Source organism: Malaclemys terrapin, chromosome 14 (assembly GCF_027887155.1).
Source record: "Malaclemys terrapin pileata isolate rMalTer1 chromosome 14, rMalTer1.hap1, whole genome shotgun sequence".
In the NCBI taxonomy this organism is placed as follows: domain Eukaryota; kingdom Metazoa; phylum Chordata; order Testudines; family Emydidae; genus Malaclemys; species Malaclemys terrapin.
The window spans coordinates 43,096,164-43,115,787 of NC_071518.1; the positions used below are offsets into that span (position 1 = coordinate 43,096,164).

General features: G+C 54.2%; 1 protein-coding gene across 1 annotated transcript in view; it reads right to left on the reverse strand.

The window, feature by feature from the left end:
• Positions 1–6,657: 6,657 nt before the first annotated feature.
• FA2H (fatty acid 2-hydroxylase) overlaps positions 6,658–19,624 on the reverse strand; it is a 73,433-nt gene continuing 60,466 nt past the window's right edge. The window contains exons 6-7 of the mRNA XM_054049370.1: positions 18,255–18,507; positions 6,658–10,213 (exon numbers count right to left, since the gene is read on the reverse strand). Of these exons, the coding sequence (XP_053905345.1) occupies positions 10,134–10,213; positions 18,255–18,507 (333 nt within the window). The 3' untranslated portion in view covers positions 6,658–10,133. The remainder of the gene's footprint in view (positions 10,214–18,254; positions 18,508–19,624) is intronic.

The window sequence follows — 19,624 nt, forward strand, 5'->3', positions numbered from 1 at the left end:
GCTGGGTGACACCCCAGACAAGCTGGTGTCAGCTCTGCCTAGTCTGCTTGATGGCCTATTAAGGACCATCAGCTATACAATGGACCCATTGAGAGAAGGCAGACACACCTTGTGACTCAGCAAGGCAGGGACCTGCCTCTGGACAGAACTCTGAAGTTTTTCCATCCCATGTGATGGACAGCTCATCTTTGGGACAAGAAAGCACGGGCTGCATGGCAAGAAACTATAAAAAGCTGCTGCAGCTCCTCCATCTTGTCTTCAATCCTGCTTCTGACCCCTGGAGGGACTGTGCTACAAATGGAAGCTCTACACAAAGGACTGAGGACCCATCCCAGCTGGGGATGTGCTCCAGAGACTTGAACCTGCAGCTTAGAACTTTGCCATTACTGGATGTCATTGATTCCATTTAACCAGTTCTAGTTCTCATGTGTATCTTTTTCCTTTTATGAATAAACCTTTAGAATCTAAATTCTAAAGGATTGGCAACAGCATGATTTGTGGGCAAGATCTGATTTGTATATTGACCTGGGTCTGGGGCTTGGTCCTTTGGGCTCGAGAGAACCATTTTTTTCTTTTACTGGGGTTTTCATAACCATTTGTCCCCATAACAAGTGGCACTGGTGGTGATCCTGGGAAACTGGAATGTCTAAGGGAATTGCTTGTGTGACATGTGGTAAAACCAAAGTTTTCTCTGTTTGGCTGGTTTGGTTTGCCTTGGTGTGCAAAGAAACCCCAGCCTCGGCCTGTAACTGCCCTGCTTTAAGCAATTTGTCCTGAATTGGCACTCTCAATTGGGTCCCACCAGAACCAGCATCATTACACCCTGCCAGGGCTGTTGTGAGATGAACTGGTGGCTCTTTGTGAGGGGCTATGCTACACTGGGAGGGGGTGAACACCCTCATTAACACCCATAAATAAATACGGTGACTACAGACCAAGAGCCAGTCAGCACCTAGGGGATGGTGAGAGCCAGCATGCACCTCTGAGCCAGGGCATTGGGCTCTTGACCCGAGTCTCCATGCTGGTCCCTATGCCCCGCAGTGACGGGAGGCTCATGCGGCTATGGTGGCTGTTGTCCGTGGGAGGTGCCCATGGAGCCGTGACGGGAGGGAGGCTGTGAGGCACCAACAGGGTTGGGGCTGTGTCGGTGAGAGGCTGGGCTTTGCGGGGCAGAGAGCCTGGTTGACAGGAATGGATGAGCTGCAAATCACCCAGTCACTCAAAACACCTTCCCACTGCTGCAGGCTAACGTGGCCGTGGCCTGGCTCTGGGCCATCCTTGGCCACATGCTGGTGGGCCACGGTCTCCTGGGGCCATGGCAGAGTAATGGGATTGGCCCATCTTTCAGTTGCTGGTCAGCAGCTGCTGGGCCATTGTTATCTGTGTTCGGTCCTAGAGACATTCAGGCGGCTCTGAGGGGAGGGCCAAGGTGCACAGCTGCACTGGGCAGGATACAGCGCAGGCCCCAGCACCACATGGCTAGTCCAGAGCTCCCAGCTGTGCTGCCCAAACCTGATGGTATAGCTGGGGCTGGGGCCCCTGGCTTAGCTCATCCAGCCTTTGCCATCGGGAGGCAGATGGTTTTTACTGTCCCTACAGCTCCCTCATCCTTGTCCACAGCCACACAGGGCAGGAGGGGTAGGCTGAGGGGCACGCATGTAGCAGGGTGACCCTGCATCCCCGCAGCAAGGCCGGCTGTTAGCTGGTGACCAAGATACCCGAGTTGTGAATGGAGCAAAGAGCCAGGGCCAGCCCACAGGGAGCAGCGTACTTCGCAGAGGGAGTTCCCCAGTATGAGTGGGGCCGGGGGGCCGAGCACGCGTCTCCAACCACACCATCCTGTCAGCTGCTACTCGCCTCCCATAAGCCTCTGGTTTGCTGCTTGGCGGGGCTATGCTGCAGGGGCCTGCTCCACTGCCAGTCCCCAACCCTGATCCCCCCTGCCATCCTCTATGCCCTGCCCAGATGGTGCTGCCTGCCCTGGGCTCTGGCTCCCTGAGGCACCAGGCCTGGGGCATCTTCACTTGGGCTAACCACTGCAGTCGTTACTCTGCTGGTGAGTGTTCCAGGGCATGGGGCTACCCATGGAGAACATGATCCCAGCTGCGTGGGCAGGGCCATCCAGAGGATTCAGGGGGGCTGGGGTCTTCGGCGGCGGGAGTCCTTCCGCTCTGTGTCTTTGGGGCACTTCAACGGCGGGTCCCAGAGCGAGTGAAGGACCCACCGCCGAACTGCTGCCGGCAAAGACCCGGAGTGGAAGGACCCCCTGACGCTGAATACCCAGAGCAGAAGAAGCTCCGGGTCTTTGGCAGCGGGTCCTTCACTCGCTCCGGGTGTGTTTGGCGGCACTGAAGGACCTGCTGCTGAAGACCTGCCGAAAACTCTCATGGGGGCCCCTGTGGGGCCCAGGGTAAATTGCCCCACTTGCCCCCAGCCCCAGGCAGCCCTGCACATGGGGGTGGCACTGGTGGGGCTATGAGAGTGGGGGTCCCCCCAGGAGTAGCTGAGGCTCCAAACAGGCCAGTGGAAGCCCCGGGGGGCGGGGGCAGGGGGGAGGTTGAGTGCGCACAGCTGCCCTGTTCTGAGGCTAGGGCTGCCAACTTTCTACTCGCAAAAAACCAAACACCCTTGCCCTGCCCTCCTCCGAGACTGCCATGCCATGCCCCTTCTCAGAGGCCCCGCCCCTGCTCACTCCATACTCCCCTCCCTCTCTCACTCGCTCATTTTCACCCGGCTGGCTCAGGGGGCTGGGGTGTTGGAGGGGGTGAGGGATCTGGAGTGGGGCGAGAAATGGGGAGTTCAGGGGGCTGGGGATTGGTGATTTGGGTGCAGGAGGGGTCTCCAGGCTCGGGCTGAGACGTTCGGAATATGGGAGAGGGCTCTGGGTTGGGGCAGGGGTGCGTGTGAGGGGTCTGGCTGGGGGCATGGGCTCTGATGTGGGGTAAGAGATGAGGGATTTGGGGTGCAGGAGGGGAGCTCTGAGCTGGGGCTGAGGGATCAGGATCAGGGCTGGGGCAGGCGATGAGGAGTTTGAGGTGCAGGAGGCTGCTTTGGGCTGAGATTGAGGGGTTCAGCGGGCAGAAGGGGGATTAGGGCTGTGGCGGGGGGGAGTGTGAAGGCTCCATCTGAGGATGTGGGCACTGGGAATGAGGGGTTTGGGGTGCAAGAGGGTGCTTTGGACTGGGATCAAGAGGTTCAGAGGGTGGGAGGGGGATCAAGGCTGGGGCCCGGGAAGGGGTCGGGGTGCAGGCTCCGGGCTGTGCTTATCTCTGGTAGCTCCTGGAAGCAGTGGTTTGTCCTCCCTGCCAGCTCCTAGGTGGAGGCGCGGCCAGGCAGCTCTGCATGCTGCCCTGTCCGCAAGCGCCACCCCCACAGCTCCCATTGGCCTCGGGACCCAGCCAAGCAGCGGTGCTGACCGGAACCACCAGGATCCCTTTTTGACTGGGTGTTCTGGTCCAAAACTGGATACTTGGTCACCTTATCTGAGGCACCTGCTGCTGGGGGCACTGTGGGAATTGGGGTCACCCACCCACCAGCCAGCGCTGGGGAGGAGGTTCCCTCTTGGGCAGGAAGTGAAAGGAAACCCTTACTAAAAACCAAACGGCATTAAACATATTGAAGGAAATGGGGTGGGGCAAGCTGGGGATGCTGGGCTTGTGACGAGAGGGTCCAAAGCTCAAGGGAAGGGCAGAATGTGGGTGCTGGGACCAAGGTAGGCCATCAGAGAGGTGCCTAGGCCCAAGGGGGGGGGGCAGAATGAGGCAGGTAGGAGTCACGGGGTCTAATGCAGGGGTGGCGCATGGGAGGTGAGGGGCTTCGACCCTGGGTGGGGCAGCACATGGGAGGCAAGGGGAGCTGGGCCTGGGATGGGGCAAAGTGTGGGCACCAGGGAGCACCCGGCCCAGGGGTGGGTGGGGCAGAGCAGAAACTTGCAGGGCTAAACCCTGGGGAAGTTCTGCTCAGTCACTGTAGCCTGCCGTGGTGAGAGACTGAGCAGGGACCAAGTGCCACTGCTAACCCCTGAACTGCATGGGGACTCCGAGAGGGACCAGCCTTTGGGTCCCTCTGCCCTATGTGGCAGCAGGTCTGTCAGTATGTATTGCCATTAACGGGTGAGCTTGATGATGGTTTTTCCCCACTCTCCCAGCGCCCTCTGGCTTTCCATGTCAAAACAGGTCAGCCCTGTGGCCCCGTTACAGAATCAATGCGGCTTGCCCTGGTTCTAGGATTTATCCCTTTAGCGTGTGATGTAAATACCTCTCCTGCGAGGGTTTAGAGGCACACTCGTGTCTAAGTTAACACTCAGCACCGACCCAGGAGAATGAGCTAGTGGTTGAGACTGGGACCTGTGAGTGCAATGCTGTCTAATGGCTAGAGAAGGAGAGATGGGCCATCAGGACCTCTGGGTTCTAGTGCTGGCTCTGGCACTGACCTATTGACTCCACGCCGGCGCTGAGCCGTGGCACGGTTGCTGCACTCCAGAGCTACCAACTCCCCTTTCTGTTAGATTCCTACTGCTCAGCGCATGTCTGGCCCCTGGATGGTACCAAGTGTGAATAAAACAAAACAGAACCTTGCCATGGCTTTTCCTGCCCCTTCTCGCTCTTCCCCTCTCACTAGTTTTCCAGACTCTTTAAATAATAGGAGATGCGCCCCCCCCCCCCCACTGTTGTGCCACTATCCCCACCTTCTGCTGCTTGGGTTGGTAGATTTCCAGGTCAGAAGGGCAGGTCCATCTTGCAGCATCTCTCCCTCACTCACGCAGTAATTACTGCATCCAGCCCAGTCACCTGGGATCAAAGAGTGTACCCTTTAGCAAGGCCTTGCTGCGAAGGCCCCACGGGATGGAGAATCCACAGCTACCCCTATCTCCAGCACACAAGAGCCCTGGGTCCAAGGTGAGAAAAAAGCTGCAGCCGCTGCAACAGCAGGAGGCGGCTGAGCTCATGGTGCACCTGGCAGCCTGGTCCTCATTCAGGAAGACATTCTGCCATGCCAGCTGCTTCAGCTCAGCCCTCACGGGGGCGCAGGCCAGGGCCGGCTCCAGCATTTCTGCCGCCCCAAGCAAAAAAAAAAAAAAAAAGAAAAAAAAAAAAAGCCACAATCGCCATTGGCGGCGGTTCAGCGGCAGGTCCTTCGCTCCTCGAGGGAATGAGGGACCTGCCGCCCCCGAATTGCCACAGGTGCTGCCCCTCTCCCTTGGCCGCCTGTCACGGAGTGTGGGGGACTCAGGGCCCTGCACCCCCAGCTTCCTGCGATTCACCATGACTCTCAGCCAGCCAGTAAAGCAGAAGGTTTATTTGGATGACAGGAACACAGTCCAAGACAGGTCCCGCAGGCACAGAAAACAGGACCCCCGTCAGTTGGGTCCATCTTGGGGTCTCAGGGCATCCCAGTCCTTTGGGAGGTCAGAGCCCCGTCTGCCTCCCAGCCATTCCACCAGGCAACTTCTGAAACTCTGCCTTCAGCGACCCCTCCCACAGCTTTTGTTCAGTTTCCCGGGCAAAGGTGTCACCTGGCCTCCAACCCCTTCCTGGGTTCTCATGTTACATGCTCAGGTATTCTCCGGTCAGTCTCCCATCCCCCAATGCAGACTATCCTAGCCACACTCCCGTCAGCATTCACAGACCACAGCAACAACAGTCCCAGTTCGTCACACTGCCCCAACCACCTGCTTGTTAAGCTGGTGCCTGGAGCCAGCCCTGGCACAGACACACTGCACAGGTGTGCAGGAAGGAGAGGGGTGAGCTCTGAGCAGGTGAGCTGCTGAACTCATTGCACGAGCGAGGGGCCATGGGCTGTTACCCCACACGCCTCATCATGGGGATGGGTTTGCTTCCATTTCATCCCTCTGCCCTAGTTAGACAGCAGCACTCCCTTGCCCTTGGGCCATCCTGTTAACCACTGTGGGCTGCCTCTGGTGGCTATTATGAGACATTATAGCCACCACCAGCTGTGCTGAACGCTAGAGGCTGAACCAGTAATTCCCCCTTCAAGCTCCCACTCCAACCCCAACCCCAAATCCACCACCACGCTGCAATGCAGGTAGCACCTGCCAGCCCGTTTGCTGGCCTGTGGTCAGCAATTCCATGGGGTGAGATTCCCCACAGATGGAGCCAGGGTTTCAGACAGGATCGTACTCGGGGCGGTTCACCCTCCTGGTGCTCACGCTGCACCGCAACCCTTCATTCTTAGCGCTAGCATGGGTATGTCTATGCAGTCTGAAAGTTCAGCTCCAGTGCAGCTGTCCCCCTCCCCCAGTGATTGGCACAAGGCCAGGGAAAAGCTACGTCCTCCCACCAATTCATGGCCAATGGAGATGCCCAGAAGTCTGCAGGACAGTCAGTTCCCCCAGCTTTGCTAAGAGCTGCTGCTCTGGCAAAGCCATGGCTGAGCGCTCGGCCTTGTCTCAGGGGCGGAGATGGAAGATGGTGAAGCAGGGAAGGATTCCAGGGAAATTCCTTCTAGAACTGCCTGACTGGAGGCATCTGAAACCATGTGCCAGCACTGGGACCTAGGAACCACAGGTAGATGGGACATCATGGGGCTTCAGGCTTGGGTGTGGTCTCTTGTTAAGGTAAACCAGTCTAGTTGCCCCCACTCCGGGCCGAGAGCATCCCAAGAAGTAACATCCACACACTGTTTAAACATTTTTTTTCAAAATATACAGTTTATTTACAATTATGTCACGTCTACAGTTTTATGGATAACTTTATTTCAAACCTTTAAATGTCAGCAGTAGACATTAGGGAAAAACAAATCATAGGATCATCAAAAATAAGAGGCCTCTTAGCAATTATGTTTATTGGAGTTTAAGTTTCAAGTAGCCAATGTCTACAAAATACATTAACAGGAAAAATCTGGCAAAAAAAGATATTGTACACTGGGTTAGAAGAAGGCAAGACACAAAACTGCAAGACCCTTACCCCTGGCTCAGCTGGGCTCCCCAAGCAACATCTCCCCCTCCCCCCCCAGCTCCCAGCTTAGGGGGGGTGACTTGAAAAAAGCTCCCTCTGAAGTGATCTGGTCAATGTTACAAGTGCTACATGCCTCAGATCTTGGGGTGGGGAAGGTAGTACCAGGGCACGGCCTAGTTTGCAATACAGGAGCTGTCATATATCCAGGGGTTAGTCAGCTGAAGGTTTGTGGCAAGCATGTTAGCAGCAGCTTCCAGACTCTAGGAGCTTATTTAACATCAATGTCATGAACACTGCACGATGCTTAACAAGAACGGCCCACATTCCTCCCATCGTTTGGGAGGGGAGGGGGGGACTGGACCCCATATGAACACTGTCTCCTCAAGGGAGCAGTCAGTGCTGTCTCGTGGGGGTGGGGACACTTTGGAGGCAGCTAGCTACACTTTGGATGCTCTTTCCCCGAGCTGTGGAGCAAGGTGCTGAATTTGGGAAGGAGACACATGGCAAGGGGACCGCAGGAGACTGCTGGGCTGGCAAGGCAGAGAGAGAGAGAGCTAGAGAACACGGCCAGCCGAGGAGGAGCAGAAAGAGTGGGAATGCCTGCAGCAGCCCCAGGAAGGGGAGGGCAGGAAGCGTGGGGTGGGGGCACGTTTGCGACTTCATCTATCAGGGCCTGCTGTGCAGCAGATTCCACCCGTCTATCAGTGGCCCACCACTCGGAAGGGGAAGGAAAGACTGGGGATCCAAGAATTCCCTACCTTGGCAAGTCATCTGTGGACAATCTGGCCCACCCTGAGAAGGGCAGAGTTCTCAGAGCCCCCTACCCCACTGGCCCCAAACCTAGGGCATAGCAGCACCAGATGTTAAGCTAGTTCTAAGGGGAGCGAGACTTCTCCTGGAACTCTGAGCACTTGCCCAGCTGGCGTCTCTCTCCAGGATGGGACTGGGCAGGAGTGGCACGCACAGAGAAAGCAGATGGCACCTCTGCTACTGTAACACCTGGGTCCCACAAGGAGCAGGGTGTGAGCCAGGTGCTTCTGAACCTGTCGGCAGCACAGGGAACTATTCTGAGCAGCAGTCGCAAAGCAAGGGTCTTTGGGTAGGAGGACCCAGGAGAGCCCTGGCAAAGGCTGCTGCTCCATCACTTGCTTTGTGGCCAGATGACTGAGCCAAACAAGCCCCTTCTCATTTCCCTCATCCCTCTCCTCCCACCTTACCTGAGGGGGCAGGTAAAGGCATGGAACTGAGAGCCAAGGGGAAAGAGGAGAGGAAAATTAAAGACAGCAGCACCGTTTTCCTCTTCTACGAGGGAGCCAACAGGCCCAGAGGTGTGCCACAGCACAGAGCGCCCATCCGGGAGTCCCAGTGCCCCACCCATGGGTTGCGCTCTCTGTGTCTGCACTCAGCCACCAGTGCCACATGCCGGGCAGAATGGGCAGGGCCAATGGAGGCAGGAGACAGTGGATGTTGCCCATCCCCGACAGAGCTGGAAGGGCAGTTCTGGCTCCGCAGGCCGTGCCATGGCCCAAGAGCTCAACCTGGCTCAGAGGGGCCCTCAGTGGCTCCTGGAGTCACCGGCATCCATATTCAAAATACCCCACCTAGCCAGGAAGGACACGGCCATTCTGGAGCCCCAGAGGAAAGCCCATGGCCCCACAACTGGGGAGATCAGACGGGAAAGGAGGGGGTTCTGCTCCCAGCAGGCCCTAAGGCGGCCATTCACTGCAGCACCCTCCTCCTCCCCTGGGCTCAGGGACTCCTAGCTTCCAGTGGGTCTGGCCTGGACAGGCAGTGTCCTTCGCTTTGGCTGTTACAAGAATTTGAGTTGGGACAGGGAGAACAGACATCCTACCCCCACCCCTAACAAACCCATTAGACAGAGGGAAGGGGCCTGAGCAGGGGCAGAAGCCGGAGTATCATTGCTGCAATTCCTCTCCCTCTGCCCGCCGAGCCCAGAGAGCTCCCTTCAGCCACAGCCTCCTCTCCGCTCAGACACCAAAGCAGGAGATGCATCAGACTGAATGCAGCGAGCTGGGATACTCTGCCCTCCGAAGGGCAGGCAACCCCCCAGGAAGGGGTTGCCATCTGCTGGGTTTTGGTGCTGCAGCCCATGCACCTTCTCCAGCACACAGAGCAGGGGCCATGATGGACAGGCTGGTTCCAAGGGGGGACGGAGTTGCAGGCACGATTTTGCCATGTGGCACCAAAGCCAAAAGCTTTGTACCCAACGGCGTGTGCGTGCTGGGTGGGCAGGATTCTGACTGCACGGCTAATGCACTGGGGGACAAATGGCAGCACAGGGTCCTCACCTCCCACAGGGTCCTGATTGCCAAGCAGGACGTGAAGCCAGCGTCCAACAGAGCAGCAGCCCCTCCTCCTCAGTGTACTGCCATGGAATTAACAAGCACTTGGGGGTGGGGCCAGCCCCTGGCATTTGGAGAGCTGAAGCATCCATCCCCTCACTCCAGCGCCAACACCTGGGCTGCGTGTGGCTGCCTGCCAAGTCTTCCCCTAAGGCCCAGACAGCCCTTTCCCACCTTTAATGGGGAGATGCCGCCCATAGAGAATACAGGTCCCAGCATGCAATGCTTCCTCTTGACCAGAGCAACTAGTTCAGCACTGGGCCAGGACAGTCTGATGCAGAATTTAGTGCATCATGGGATCTGAAGTCTCCCTGAGCTGCAGCTCCCTGCTGGAGCTGGCTGCAGTCTGCTCTGGTGTTTACAACGCAGGTTGCAAGGATGGTTTAGATGCAGCTCATGGCTTCGCCATTAGTTCTTGTCCCCACTCCTCCCTCCCTCCTTGCTGATGAGCTCAGAGCAAAGAAACCCAGAGCATTTACATAGCAGCCACCTCGTCTCCTGGCGGACTCGCTGCAAACGCGCAAAGTTACTGCTCCACGCTGAGTGGCATGACAACCTTTAAAGCATCATTAGAGAATGCTGTGCAGATCCCTCTCGGGAGAAATACCTGCCTTTAACTCATAGGCGACGCCGCCTCCCAGGAGCCAGGCAGAGCGCCGTGAGGTCAGAGTGACAAAAGCCAGCAACACAAAGCAGAGTTCTCCCTCTGTGGTCAAGGGGCTTTAACCCCCAGTCATTCAGTTCTGCAAAGGTGGACGCCCCCCTCAACGTCCTGCAGCTGGTGGAAAGGGAGGTGGCAGCGTGACGCACCAGGGACACGGGAGCCAGATGCCAAGCAGGGGAGCCACGGATGTTAATCCTCTTTCTCAAAGGTTTCCTCTGGGATTAGTGTTTTAAATGGACGGTCCCAAAATCGGCTGGTGATGCCAAAGCCTTGGGAAGGTGGGGGGGAGAGGGGAGAGAAGAGAGAAAGACTGTGTGAATTGGCATTAAAAAAAATGGTCACCTGATCTGTCTTATATGGCCCTCATCATTTCCTGTCTGAGCACCTCACTGTCATTAATGGAGCCTGAATGGGGAAGGGTCCCCATTCTACAGCCGGGGAGCCACAGGATAGAGTTAGGAACTTGCCCAAGGTCCCACTGGGCTGAACTGGGAATTGGCCCAGTCCGGCGTCCTGCCCATTAGACCCCCACCCCTTTCGTCCTGCCTCAGTCAGTGAGAGCGGAGACGCCCAGGGGGCACAGACAGCCAGGTCAGTATACTGTGACTCCACACCAGCTGCATTCTGGGTGGAACACTGCTGCTCCCCAGAGGTGAATTTAGACTAACTTCAGCCACCAGCGGATTCTGAGGCAAGTAACAACTGAAGCGCTGGGCTGCCAAGGCGATGGGAGGAGATTCGGGCCTACATGCCTCAGCCCCCGAGTGGGAGCCGCCCAGGAGCAGCTGTCAGCCTGAGACTTCTCTGACACAGTGCCAGGGGCGGCTCCAGGCACCAGTGCAGCAAGCGCTGGTGCCAGGTCCCTGGGCCAGGGCTGGTGCAACCGCTAGGCGAACTAGGCAGCTGCCTAGGGTGGCAAGTGGTTGGGGGCGCCGAGGGCCATCCTCAGGCATAGGCAGCTGTGTAGGGCACTGGGTCTTAGTGTCCATCCTACTGGTTTTCCTATCCCTGTTCTGACCCTTCCTGCAGGCTCTGAGTCTTCCTGGGAAGGGGATCTAGTAGTTAAAAGAGAAAGTCTCCAGCCTGCCAGACCCATTAGCACAACCCTGAAACTGTTAAAGAGCCATTCAAGGCGTAATGAAGACATTTAACAGGCATTTGCCAACCCCCAGGTATCTCCTGTCAGTTTCTGAATGTACTGTGACAAAAACAGTTGTGAAGTACACCCCGCTTGCCGAGACCCTGAGAGCCCAGGGCTACGAGGTCCAGATACACGCCCTGATCGTGGGAGCCCTGGGCTCCTGGGACCCCCACAACGAGCCGGTTCTGAGAGTGTGCGGAGTTGGTCGACGCTACGCCCGGCTCATGAGACAGCTCATGGTGTCTGACACCATCAGGTGGTCCAGAGACATTTATACGGAACACATCACAGGACACCGTCAATACCACACTGAGTAACCGAGACTGCCGACCAGGGAAATAACCCACTTCCTTCCCTGACAGACCAAGGGTACCCCACCCATGTACTTATCCGCTACACCGATACTGACTTCGACTCCTTATTCAGTCCGTGGGTGGCGTACCCGAGCCCACTTATCCACGGACACTTTAAAAACCCTTGCACCCCATTCTGGGTCTATGCAGGTTATGCGATATGTATGTATCTTTACATCCTTGCAAACAAAACCTGTAACCCCCCATAACCCAAGCCTGACCCCAGATGTACAGTACCTTGCCTCTTAACTCGTGTATATTTCATTTTAAACATTCACTTTAATAAAATTTTTACTCAGAACACATCAGTCTTAGTTTAAAATTTGCTTTAAAAATATTTCATTAGAGAGTTGGTGAAGATTATAAAATGACATCTCTAAAAAATCCTTGCATAGATTTTTAGATGCACAATCATCTTTAGCCTTAAATGCTTGGATCTTCAGACATATGTTTTTTTAAATAAATTCTTCAAAAGACCAGCCTTATCTAAAATGCACATTTTAATTACTATAGAAAAAAAACCAAACCAAACCAAACCAAACAAACACCTTACTTCCAAAGTCTTTCTGTCCACCATTTCTCTTTTCCCCCCCCCCCCCGCCCATTGAAGGAAGCAACAGCCCTTTGCTTCCAGATAGCTGGACAAAGTTTCCCTTTCTTTACTTCGGACTATCTGATTAACTAGTTTTAAGCCAAATCAGTACCTTAGTAAGATATAAAATCCTTTGTTATGCCTAAAATCTTTGGAAACACATTTTTTAAAGCTGGTGAAATTTCATAAACATGTGTATTGTTCTGGAGATCACACACAGTAAATTAGTGTTCCCTTTTTTTAAAAGCAATGAACATTGTTATGAACACACTAAACCTCTGACTGATTAATTTAAAATAATATCTGTTTCAGTGAGATGTAGTAATCTGGAATGATTACTTTATGAAGGTTTAAGAGTAAATTTAAAATATAAAATCAGCTTAGAAATACTGATTAAGAAAATGTAAAACAGAGAAGAGCTGCATCATGGATTCCATAATATTTAATGTTGTATTCAGCAAGACAGCTGACTCGCCCTTACTACAAAGTTTTTGCAAATAAATGTCTGACAAACTTCAGGGGATATCAAAAAACCTGTGACTGACATTTTTTATTCCCAAGTTTAGTGCTTTTAATTGGGTACCTTCTGCATGTCCATTCTGCGCGAGGGAGAGGGTACAGGGGTCTCTCCTTGGGGAACTGTGACTCTCAGCCACTATGAGGCGGGCCGGGCATCTTGTTATTCCTTCTGCCTTGTCCCTCCGCCCCCACCCCCGCCAGGCTGCAAGCTCAGGCTGCCATCTGGCATAGGGGCACCAGTTTAATAATACTGCATAGGGCCCCATAAATCCTAAGCAGCCCACTTCTTCGGATGCTGTAGCCCACGAAAGCTTATGCGCTAATAAATTTGTTAGTCTCTAAGGTGCCACAAGTACTCCTGTTCTTTTAGCGGATACAGACTAACACGGCTGCTACTCTGAAATAAATCCTAAGGGCGACCTTGGGGGTGCCAAAAAGCGGTACCGTGGCTTGGCAGGGAGAAGCCGCCTTCCGGAGGCACTGGAGAGCTGGAGCGTCAGCTTGCGGGGGCGGTGAGCCCCAGCCATGGAGGAGTCGGTGCGGCGCTGGGGGGCAGGAGCCCTGCAAAGGTGGTGGTGCCACTAGCGGGGAGCAGCCGCGCCCCCTGCCCAGGCTGCGGCCTGGCGCCCCCCCGGGGGGCTCCTGCAGGCTGCAGCAGATGCATGTGGGCATAGCCCCCGTGCGCCCCCCAGCTTCCCCCTTGCCACGTTTGGGCTGTGCAGCTCCCGGGGCCCTGAGCCTGCTCCGGGAGGGGCAGCGGCGGCGGCTCACACTCCCAGGAGCTGCAGAGCCTGAGCACGGCGAGGGAGAGCCAGGGGGGCACACGAGGGCCTCTGCCTGCATGCATCTGCTGCAGGAGCCTCCAGAAGGCAGCTCCTCCCTGCCGAGCTGCTGCAGCGGCCCAAGACCAGCAAAGCCAGTGAGTGGACTCAGGGCGGGGGCTGCCGGGGTGGGGAGGGCTCACGGGGGGGGCTGTGCACCCTCCAGGGGAGTTCAGGGACAGGGAGGAACCTGGTCTGGGGAGCAGCTACTGGGCATGGCTGGCCCCGAGCATGCTGGTTCCTGGGGTCCATAAAGGCTCGCTGGGATTTGCCCCTCAATGAACCAATGTTACGGGGGGAGGGGGAGGAGGCGGGGGGGGCACGCAAGGTGGAAGTTTTGCCTAGGGTGCAAAATATCCTTGCACTGGCCCTGCCCTGGGCATTCCCAGAGAACGGTCACCCAGCACAGGCACTGTATGCGGTGGTTCCTGTTTGGAAGGGGTTTTCCTGGCAGAGGGAGGGAGAACATTACAGAATCGGCTGCATCTCCCGAGTGCCGCCCCACTCTTCCCCCCAGCTAGACATTCAACATGGACAGCGAGGGAAGCTGTGGCAACAAGCGCTCTGCACCAGTCTGTCATGCTAAATTTCCATCCGTATATTCAACTGGGTTTTGTAGTATTCACTTCCTGCCTAAACAGCTGCTGCACTCTCCCTCAGAGGTGGCTGCATTTCAGTGGTGGGAGAAGGTGCCACAGCTCAGCAAGCGGCACGAGCGCTAGTGTCCCCCACAAAAGCAGGCACGTCAGAGCGCTGTTGAGTGCTGCTTCAAGGGTCATTGCTGCTTTGCTGAACACAGCAAAGCTCTCAGGCACCATCCAGAGCATCTGCTCATTTTGCATTTGAAGATATTAAATTTAGCACAGACCCTCCCATGCTCCAGGCCAATGAGCCCGCTGGGGACCCTGGGTATGTGCTTGATGCAGTGGCACGGACCCCGACGCCGGCGAGCAACCCTTCTGTGGCAGTGACCCACAATACCCAATACATATTCTGCACTGGGCTCATGCAGCGTGCTAGGCCTGCATGCTCCCACCACTCCCGGTATGGGGACGAAGGCCTTGCAGCCGGGGAGGAATACCTTTGTTCTAGGGAATCGTTCCAGTTGAAAAAGAGACACTGGTAAGAAGCGAGGGAGTTTTTAAAAACCCAGCACTGGCCTTTAGAGGCTCTTCCAAGAAGGCAGGAGGGGCAGAGCATTTCCAGGGAATTGCATGAGTTCCTGGGGAAAGCCAGAGGGTTTTTATGCACTTCGGAGACTAAAAGCAACCATGGAATGAGAAGCAGAGGCGGGACCAGCTCCCTCCCTCTGGGCCCCAAATGGGTCACCACTAACACAGCCACCCCTCAGCAGCCTGAACAACCCAGGTCTCCTCTAGAAACAGTCCCAGACAGCGAGGGTTGCATGGCACAAAGAAATCCATTCCCATAGGAGAAGAGAAGAGAACAAAGGCTGCCTGCCTGTGGGAGGAGAAAGTATTTGACAGCCAAGTTGTCCTGCCTTCGTGACGACAAAAGCTACCTCCGCACAGCACTTTTCTCCTAGGAAACCATGCAGTGAGATATGCCTGTCTGGAGACCTCACCCTCTCCTCAGAGTATGGATGTAGACTTATCAGCATGGTTTTAGGGTGCCTGTTCTTTGGTGACAGTGTAGCCTTGGGAAAGTCACTTAATCCCAGTGTGCCTCAGTTTCCCTGTCTGGAAAATGGAGATAACCAATGCGCTCATGGGCCAACGATCACTTGAGAAGCAGAAAGGGGTATCCTGGATCCTGATCTTTCCCCCAGCCTGAGACATTTGGGATGTGCCTCTCCATCTGCATATCCTGGAGGCAGCTCCGATAGCGCATGGAAGAGGGAGATGCCGAGAGTCCAGGACTGGTCAGATAATGCTGGCTAGGCAACGCCCAAAGATATAAGCCTCATACTCCATGCCGCAGGCTAAATCTGAGCTTTAATTTCTATAAGAACCTTTCACCCTAATGAAAACAGTGGCAGGGTACATCTACAGTGCACACCACTGGCAGCAGCACAGGGTATATGTAGTTATACACCGCAGTGAAAAACAAGATACATCCACACTGTGGTATGTAGCTACATGTGTCAGGGAAAGGCTCTGGCATGGGGGAGGCAGCGAGGAAAGGCTCCGGCACTGGCAGCATCTACACTGCTCTTTGTACTTGGGCTAGCTGGGCATGCAGTGTATGTACTCGACACTTCATTGTAAGGAGTGCTCAGAATAGACATATCCTCAGAACTTTAACAAAAATTGGTTGAGGACTGCAGAAGCCACAATTACTTCTCCCACCACTGAAATGCAGCCACCTCTGAGGAAGAGAGAGTGCAGCAGCTGATGCACACAGCAGTTTAGCAGGAAGCGAACTCTACAAAAACCCAAGCAAAGTTACAGGTGGAAATTTAGCATGACAGACTAGTCATCCAAAGGGGAATTTTAACAGATTGTTGGGGCCAACACCCTGACCCCTGCCTAACATTTAAACAGGCACTTTAATTACCAGAAGTAGTCAGGACTTGCATTACACCCCATCAAAAGGCTACAAGCCCAGGGAGACAGTGCCCTTAGCACTGCTGCATTTTAGTGCCAATTCAGAAAGCAGCAGCCACTTCTTAAAACCTTAGACCCACTTCTCAGCACCTAGATTTTCCCATCCACATACCTGTCAAGCCATTGCAGAGCTGCAGCTGACTAGATGGCTTAAGTTTCTAATAAAGAGGAACAAAGAGAAGTGTACTGCTCGCCTGAGTCTGGATGATGGGATGAATTGCACCCTCAGCAAGTTTGTGGATGACACTAAGCTGGGGGGAGAGGTAGATACGCTGGAGGGTAGGGATAGGGTCCAGAGGGACCAAGATAAATTAGAGGATTGGGCCAAAAGAAATCTGATGAGGTTCAACAAGGACAAGTGCAGAGTCCTGCACTTAGGAAGGAAGAATCCCATGAACCGCTACAGGCTGGGGACCAACTGGCTAAGCAGCAGTTCTGCAGAAAAGGACCTGGGGATTACAGTGGACGAGAAGCTGGATATGAGTCAGCAGTGTGCCCTTGTTGCCAAGAAGGCCAATGGCATATTGGGCTGTATTTGTAGGAGCACTGCCAGCAGATCGAGGGAAGTGATTATTCCCCTCTATTCGACACTGGTGAGGCCACACCTGGAGTATTGCGTCCAGTTTTGGTCCCCCCACTACAGAAGGGATGTGGACGAATTGGAGAGAGTCCAGCGGAGGGCAACACAAATGATCAGGGGGCTGGGGCACATGACTTATGAGGCGAGACTGAGGGAACTGGGGTTATTTAGTCTGCAGAAGAGAAGAGTGAGTGGGGATTTGATAGCAGCCTTCAGCTACCTGAAGGGGGGTTCCAAAGAGGATGGAGCTCGGCTGTTCTCAGTGGTGGCAGATGACAGAACAAGGAGCAATGGTCTCAAGTTGCAGTGGGGGAGGTCCAGGTTGGATATCAGGAAAAACTATTTCACTAGGAGGGTGGTGAAGCACTGGAATGGGTTACCTAGGGAGGTGGTGGAATCTCCATCCTTAAAAACCTCTAAGGCCTGGCTTGACAAAGCCCTGGCTGGGATGATTTAGCTGGGAATTGGTCCTGCTTTGAGCAGGGGGTGGGACTAGATACCTCCTGAGGTCCCTTCCGACCCTGATATTCTATGATTCTATGATTACTGAAATCCACCCAGCCTCTATATTACCATAGCTTTATTTACAGCCTTAAAATCCTCCCAAATTCAGCTGAATGCACCACTTTAACTCTGCCCTCTTGCACCAATAGAATCACACAAGCTCAACTTCAGCTCACATACTAGCGTTCTGGTCACAAGGAAACTTTCTACAATTTCAGGTACACATGTGCATCTGTGCACAGTCCCCATTACCTATGTCTGCACACACAAGGAAGTAGTTTAGGTTTGCTTCAAATGTAAAAAGCTCTGAAATAGGATTCCTGGTAGGCTAGGAAGCATCTGTTTGTAATGGATTCAAATTAATTTTTGTATATGTTTGTATGTAATTGTAAAGTATCAAATCTGCACATTTAATAAATCAAAGTAAGTTTCCTGACTCAAGTACACAACTTGCCTTAATCAAGGCACATACAAACAGGGGCAGAGTAAAGGCTCAGTAGTCAGCCATATGCACTGGAATTTCCTGAGCTTGATTTCAGCCCCCCTGATTAACAGCAAGTTTGAAGAAAGTGAATCAAGAGGGGGCAAAGTGTCCCAAGCTTTCTTCAAACATCAGACAGTAACTGGAGGAAAACAGACTGACAAGAGAGCGTACCACCACCGTTTACAAAGCCATGTTGGGGTGTGGCATATGCGTCTGTGTCGTTACCCCCAGTCTGGAACTTCTCAGCTGCGTAAACCTCCTGGAAACTCAAAACTGGGCCCATGCTTTTAATCGGACGTGCCTAACTTTAGGTACCCAAGGCCACTTTAGGCACCACAATAAGTGGTTGCTGAGAACTTGCAGCTTTTCTTGACCTTGGGAGGGGCTGCCAGGGCTCAACATCTCTGAGGATCAGGCCCCTTTTTTCTTTGCCCAAATGTGGCCTTGGGCACCGAAAGTCAGGCCCTTGTGATTAAAAGTGTGGGCCCAGTTTTGTCTCCAGGAGATTTACACACACAGGAGCGGAGCTCCAGCTGACTCAGAGGAGAAGAGCAAAGCCTGGGGGAGGTTATGAGATGAATGATGGTTCAGAGACACGTCGCCCCAAGGCATGGATGATGCAGCCCTAATGAGCACAGTCTGACCTCGGCTCGGCCATGCTGTCTCAGGCTCCCCAGGGGTCAACGGTGTTCCCTGGTCACATGTCTGTTCCGAGGTGGCAGCAGGAAGGAGGAGAAAGGGGCAGGTACCTGATTTTTGGTGTTCAAAGTGGTGCTTCACGTGATAAGCCTTCAGCCCGTACAGGTAGGTGCCTTTCTTTGGCGAGCCGTAGTGCAGGTAGTAATGAGTCATGTCGTAGACAACATAACCAAACAGCCCACCGACAAACATGGACATGCCAACTGCTTCAGGCAGGAGCAGGCGCAAGAGGGTGTAGAAAAACCCAATCACCAGCGATGCAGGCACGGGAGGGAAGACCAGACGGGAGCTGTCAAATGGAGACTGGAGGCAGAGAAGGATAATGGACAGGATGAGTTCCTAGCGCGTTTAAGGAACCCAGGTGTGATACTCTCCTGGTTCACATGACCCAGACAGAGAGGGGGCAACGTGAATAATTACCATCAGATCAGAAGCTACAAACACGTCTGCCTCTGCTCTCGGGGCCTAGAAGCAGCTATGGTGGAGCCTCTGACCGGTCAAAGGCGATGTGTTTGAGGCATCGCGAGGGAGCTCCCGAGCAGCGTCAGACGCCTCTACAAGCGCCTGTTGCAGACGCAGGGGTGTTAGGCTGGCTACGCTGGCCAGCTCCCAGGGGAAGCCAGCCTTTCAGAGGGTTAGGGTTCTTCTAGTTGCAGCAGCGGCCGCTTCTAAAGCTACTTTGCCACCGTTCCCAACCCTAACAAAGCTAGAGGTTGCTAAGGCAGCTCAGGTGCCCACAGAAGGGTAAGTTTATTAAAAGCTACTTTTAACCATCTAAGTTTCAACCTGGTCAGACCCCCTACCCGGTGCAGACTGGCCTGGCTCCTTTGAGTTCAATCGAGTGATGTCGATTTCTGCCAGCCAAGAAGCTGGCACTGCATTCACGGATTTGGAATATTAAATTCACAAATCAACTCACCCAATTTCTAGTTACCCGACGAGACTCAAGGCTTCCGCATTTCCCCATCACTAGTGCTAAAGCATCTACTGGTGTAGAAGGGATGTAGCACCTCACCCTGCTTTGAGTCACTGAGAAACACAACCCTGCGTCAGCAGCCTTCGCAGGTGCTAAAGCATTTCCAGTCATCATTGAGAAATTCTAGGCAAACGCCCTGCATCTGGAGTCTTGCTGCATATGGCTTGCGATGCCATGTGCCAAGAGACTGGCAGGCTGCCACTGGAGCTGGCCCTGTGCATGTTTAAGCATGCCTCCACAACTTCGGTCAGACCTTGAATTTTAACTTTCGTGGCAAGGCTGTTGCTCTGGGCAAGTCTAATAGCACTGGGTGGTGCTCCTTTCCTAATCAGAGAGATATCACGAGTCACGCTGACATGCATAACTAAGCTCCACAATTCCCATGCCTGAGATTGTTATCTCCAGAGATCTGTTGTGCTACTCCCTACATTGCAAGCAGGGGTG